Source organism: Rhinopithecus roxellana, chromosome 10 (assembly GCF_007565055.1).
Source record: "Rhinopithecus roxellana isolate Shanxi Qingling chromosome 10, ASM756505v1, whole genome shotgun sequence".
Taxonomy (NCBI): domain Eukaryota; kingdom Metazoa; phylum Chordata; class Mammalia; order Primates; family Cercopithecidae; genus Rhinopithecus; species Rhinopithecus roxellana.
In genome coordinates, this window is record NC_044558.1 from 16,663,289 (window position 1) to 16,669,288 (window position 6,000).

The window sequence follows — 6,000 nt, forward strand, 5'->3', positions numbered from 1 at the left end:
TGAAATTTTTATTTGTAATTGATTCTACTGCTCTTAATTTTAGAAATTCCTTTCCTAAAGTGATCAGAAATTAACCAATATTTTCCTCTATATTTTTAATGACAATTTATTAAATTACCTGGAATTTACTTTGGTGTATGATAAGGGGATATCCTTTTTTTTTTTTTTTTTTTCAAAATAGCCCTGTAATTTGATTGAGTATTCATTTCCTTTAACATTAATAATGATCTAATGTACAGCATGGTGAACAGAGTTCATAATACCATATTGTATACTTGAAATTTGCTAGGAAAGTGGATCTTAAGGGTTCTCACCACACACACACAAATATATATACACATATATATACACACATATATATAAACATATATATAATCTGGGGTGATGAATGTGTTAACTAGCTTGATGGTGGTAATCATTTCATAATATATGTATATCAAATCATCACATTGTACACCTTAAATATATACAATTTTTATTATACTGCAATAAAGTTAGGGGAAAAAATTCCACTGTTTTTAAAAAAAAAGCCATGATGTTCTAAGCTCTATTATTAATCAAAATACTTTTACAGTTGATTCTCTTGGATTTTCTAGTTATAAAATTGTATCTCTGTAAATAATGAAAATGGTTTCCTTTAACAGCAGATCTTGATCATTAAAACTATCATAGTATAAAATATTATGTCTTTGCACATATCTGCTCTGAAACCTGTTTTTGTCTTTTGTTCCAGGAGCAGTACATTTTTATCCATCAGTGTGTGCAACTGATGTGGATGAAGAAGAAGCAGCAGTTCTGCATCAGTGATGTCATATACGAGAATGTTAGCAAGTCCTAGTTCAGAATCCGGAGCAGTAAGTGGAGAAGAGCTCGCCATAAGTGCTCAGTCTTAGAACTATTAGAGGGGGACGTGATGGATGGGACAAAAGACAGCAGTAGCCATTTGTATTGACTCTGACTTCACAAGAGTATTGCTTCCCAGCTCCTGGCTTCACATGGGTGGTCACAGGGAGAAACAAGTACTGTAGCAGATCTTTGAGTTTCAATGCAGCTTGGTTGGTGTTAGCAACAAACAGGAGTTTCTGCACCTCATGATGACTTCACCTCCATTCCCTCTACTCAGAACCCTAAATTATTCTGTTATTGGATCTGTGCCTGTAATATCAGGATACTACCATCCAAATCTATCTAAATATCTTGTGCAGATATTTTATTGATTACAAGGGCTGTATAAGGGGTTACCAAAAAGGCATGAGCTGGATTGGACACTCCTAAAACCAAAAACAGCAGTGACAATAGAGTCTCAGGATAGCAGAGTCTGAAAATGCCTTGATCTCTCCTATTATGTGAGCCCTTACTTGAGCTTCATGAAGGTGCTTGTAACATATTCAATGCCTTGTACTCCAATTTTGACTAGGAGATCAGATTTTGGAGGTGTAAGTAATCTTGGCTGAGGTAACAGTAATCTGCCCATTTAGTTCAGTAAACAGACTGTAGAGTGTCTGACTATACTGGAGGGAGAGGAGTCAATGACAGGGTAGGGAGAGGACAGTGGTGCATGATGGGAGAATCCTGAAAGTCTGGGAAGCATATGGACCAGTGGGCAGCAGGATAGGATTAGTGCTGCACCTGTACATCCATCAAGAGAGACAGAGCACACAATGGAACAGGAAGGATAAAAAATAAAGAAAGAGAGAAACAAATTTGTTGGGAGACGGAAAGACATTCAGACCCACAGAGAGGTGGCAGCACACAGAGAAAGATACACAGATCAGCCCACATCTGCATGGGTTGTGAGACTGAGCATAGTGAGAGCAGTGGTGGAGCAGGAGAAGGTTGCCATGATACCAGGCTGCTTACTGTCTTTCTCTGTCTCATTCACAGGAGAGGACATGATGTGCACCCATCCTCCCTTGCTTCCAGATTGTTTTAGGGGGCCCTGATAGTCATTATTCTAAAAAGAGGCCCTGCTTTGTGATATGTGGCCAAGGAGATAATTCATCTCACAGAAGCACCGGGAAGACTTAGCCTTAAAGAGCCTACAGTGTCTTTTTGGACTCTTTCACTTCGGGACATTTAATAATGGACCAAATTCAATAGAACACCAGGAAGGTCAAGACGCTCTCCAAAGGGCAGGAAGTACGGCACTTCCGAAGAGTTTCGTTGGCCCTTTGCTGGTTGGGCTGAGTTTTTTATTTTTAAGTGTTTGTTTTTAAGTGCAATAATTTTTGTATGTGTGTGATTCTTATCAGAAAGTTGAATTGTTTTCTGCCTACACCATTCATCAGCCCCATTACCCAGGAAGGAACAGGCATTGTTAGCATCAGATTATACCTCATTATTCAAAGGAGGCATGGCCACACAAGAAGAAATGGTCGTTCTGCTTCAAGGAAATTGAGCCAGCACTATCTGTACTCCAGCATCACTGGATCTGGAGTGGGCAGGTTGGACACGGAAGAAAGGGGTTCTACCCACAGATCAACTGTGTAATCTTTTCCTATTCCAAATATGAAAAGCTATAATTCAACTTCAAAGTAGAGTAGAAAAAAATTTGTCTTAACTGTTCTAGTTCTTGATGGTTTTCTTCCGTATTAACAGTTGGTGTTTCTTCCTTGGCCCTTTTGGACTAATGTTACTGTCCAGGTTCTTTCTCGAGAAACCACATCTGGTTCAGAAGAGTGTCAAGTCGGACTCTAAACTCCGTTGCTGTCTGAGCAATCTTGGTGCCTAGACTTTGCATTCCTTGTTCTGTTGACCTGCATACATGTGAGAGCTATTTCTTTAAGAACTATCTAGGCTGTGAAAACGCACTTTCTTTCCCCCAAAGAGCTGGGAATTTATGAAGTTATGGCAATGAACTGCAGCATGCTGGGACAATTATTTGACTCCACTTTTTTTGGTAATATTGTCAAATGTCTCTGTGGATTCTGACAGAGATTTCTCTTTGTTTTGTTATTCTTTTGGTTGTCAGTTTCATTTTAACGAGTGTGACTAGTAACATTTTATTCTTTGGATTTTGTATAATTACAGTACATGATTGTGTATTGTGACATGAATGCTGTCAAAATGACATTGATGGCATTGTGAAACCTGTTACTTTGTGTCACTTCCTGATAAATAAGAGGTGATGACATGGATATACAACAAAACACTTTGAGTTGAAAGTAAACACAAACTGGCTGCTTCCCCGTGGCAACTGTGGCTGTTGTGAGCCTCCATGTGTGTGCTTCCAGAAGGCTTTGCTCCTCTTCATGCACCTGACACTGCCCCTTCCCCTGGCTTCCCTCCATCCTTGATCATCTTCATGAAGCCACAGATAGAAGATCAGCTTAATATTTTATCAGTGACCTCAGTGATGGTGAAGGATGCCAAATGAACAGCTCTGCACCCCACCGTCTCTTGTCACTGAGAAGGCTTGGCCATGGCAGACCTTGGCAGAGTTTCTTGCAAGATCTGGCCAGTGACTCTCAGTTTCACCTTGCAGGGTGAATGGCAGAGGATGCCCATACCCTGCAGGTTAACAGCTTGGGCTCCTCAGGGATTGTCAGTTCCTACTCACCTTCCTGCTACCACCTCCTCCTCTTCTTCTCACCCCCCACTCCTTTATTTCCCTTTTTGGACATTTTAATAACATATCGCACCACTCTCAGGAACAAACATGGTTAATGAAAGGTGGCAAAGGGATGTGTGACATTCTTAGATTTTCACACATGGACAGTCAGGAGTGAAATGTGCAACCTTGGAAGGGCTGATACAATGTATGGTAAGCTGACATACATTTCCAACACTGCAGCTCAGAGCGTACAGAAGTTTTGCAGCCTGGAACATTGCTTCCCATGAAACAAAGCACTTCATAAATATTTTATGTTTTTCTTGAGCACCCCGTCAAGGTAGGGATCGAATAGTGCCCGATCAATTTTCCCAAAAGGAAAGAGGAAATATCCAGAGTTTAGACTGAAGGCTCATAGTCAAAACTGCAGGAAGGTCACACTGTTCACTGGACCACTGTTGCTCCTCAGTTTGTAGAGCTTATGATGGAAAAGGCATCAGTCTATCAAAATACTTGATTAATCCCGATAATCACTTTGGAATTATCTCTCCTGGGTCTCAGTTAATAAACTAAAGAATGACCTAATCATAGCTCCATATCTAGAAACAGTTATAAGAAGTATCGGATATGATAATTGACCCAAAGGTGCTTTGTGTCTTGTTCTCTTGTATATGTTCCATAAAGCTACTCTAACCAGCTCTGTTTCCACACTAGGACCCAACTTTAAGCATTCAGGAGGGAGGGTTCCAGAGCCTCTGCATTATTAATTAGGGTTTTTAAAATTCATTTGAGTAGTGCTTTGTTCCAAAAGAACACAGGGCCCTTAGCGCATATATTCATAATAGCCTGTATGGCACACAAAAAGATCTAAAAACTTGAGCATTACAAAACATTTCACTTTGAGTGCTATTTTTTCTTTTTGAGACAGAGTCTCTCACTGTTGCCCAGGCTGTGGTGTAATGGCACAATGGCGTGATCTTGGCTCATTGCAGCCTCCACCTCCCGGGTTCAAGTGATTCTTCTGCCTCCGCCTCCTGAGTAGCTGAGATTATAGGTGCGCACCACAACGCCCAGCTAATTTTTTGTATTTTTAGTAGGAACGGGGTTTCACCTTGTTGGCCTGGCTGGGCTCAAACTCCTGACCTCAGGTGATCCACCCACCTCAGCCTCCCAAAGTGCTGATGGAATTACAGGTCTGAGCCACCATGCCAGGCCTTGAGTGCTATTGAGATCAAATTCCTTGGCTGCAAAAGATAATTTATGAAGTTAATTGAGAAACTACCATTAGGATCTAATTAATAAATGTAAGAGTTGACACCATTATATCCATTACTTCATATGATGATTTTATTTAACTTGAAAAGAAAAGAGGGATGGATGACAGCATTTTTTGGAAAAGCATTTTAATTCAGGATCTATAATTTCCCACTGTAAAGACAACATTGCCTCCAAAATGTAAAATTAGAAGAGTTACTACTTTTTTTTTAATGTCAGATTTTATAATGTATCTCCTTTCCTAAAAACTGTTCCTACTCCCAAAAAGGTGACACAGCTCTCAAAGGAGGCTGTGGTGTCAACAGGCAAAGCAGGATCAGGGGCTTTGTTTTTGAATTTTTTGCAGGCCACTTGATAGCTGCTTGCTAGAGTATTGGCTCTTAGCCAAGGAGTTAAAGTTACTGAGTCCAATGTCTATGAGCCAAAATTCTCCCTGCTTTCTAGCAAGGAGGCCTTCCTTTACACCTCAGGAAATGTCTGATGTAATGTGCTTCAAATAGCTGGCTTGCTTCCTAGCTCACAGATCTCTAGTCTGGTACTTGGCACAGGGATGAAGTCCAAGAGCCATGCCCATCATCGAATATAACATTCACTTTAGCCAAAGGGGTTATAAAGCAACAAAATATAACCTGCAAAACCTGCAGACTTCCATCCCTGATTTTTCATAGCCTCATTTGGAACCATTTGAAGGAAGTTTCAGCTGTGACATCTCTGACCCCTGGCCTTCCAGAAGAGTAAGATTTTTGCCTTTAGTTTTATCTGGTGATTATCACAAGGCCTTTTCCTGGTGGGTCACTGGATTAAAGATGGAGTATAAGGTTTAGCTCTGGGAGTTGCATTAGAGGAGGGACATGAACAGACTGAAGGCTGTCCAGACATGGTCACCAGATCCACCGGAAATGTGGGAAAATAACAGGTTGTGCTAACAAAACCTGGGAAAACGGGGGCTATTAAATCTGGAGTAAAGGAAGTCATTTATTGAATCATTCAGTCAACAAACGTGTGTTTATCTAATCATATGGAGGAATCAATCAATCCATCTATCCATCCATTGTGGTATATCACACACATTGGTGATACATTTGCTGGTAGAGAATTGGAAAGTCAGGCCTGGGAAATCAGGACTCTTATCTGGAAAACTAGCTTCTGCTTTTGCATCACATGCTTATGACACA

The 6,000-nt window shown here is 40.5% G+C and overlaps 1 protein-coding gene across 3 annotated transcripts in view; it reads left to right on the forward strand.

Annotated features, from left to right (window-relative positions):
- The window catches only part of PTPRO (protein tyrosine phosphatase receptor type O), a 272,959-nt gene extending 269,763 nt beyond the window's left edge, over positions 1-3,196 (forward strand). For all 3 annotated transcript variants that reach the window (XM_010368473.2, XM_010368474.2, XM_030939691.1), the window contains 2 exons: positions 734-854; positions 1,885-3,196. In XM_010368473.2, coding sequence (XP_010366775.1) covers positions 734-838 — 105 coding nt within the window. In that variant the 3' untranslated portion in view covers positions 839-854; positions 1,885-3,196. The remainder of the gene's footprint in view (positions 1-733; positions 855-1,884) is intronic.
- The last annotated feature ends 2,804 nt before the right edge of the window (positions 3,197-6,000 follow it).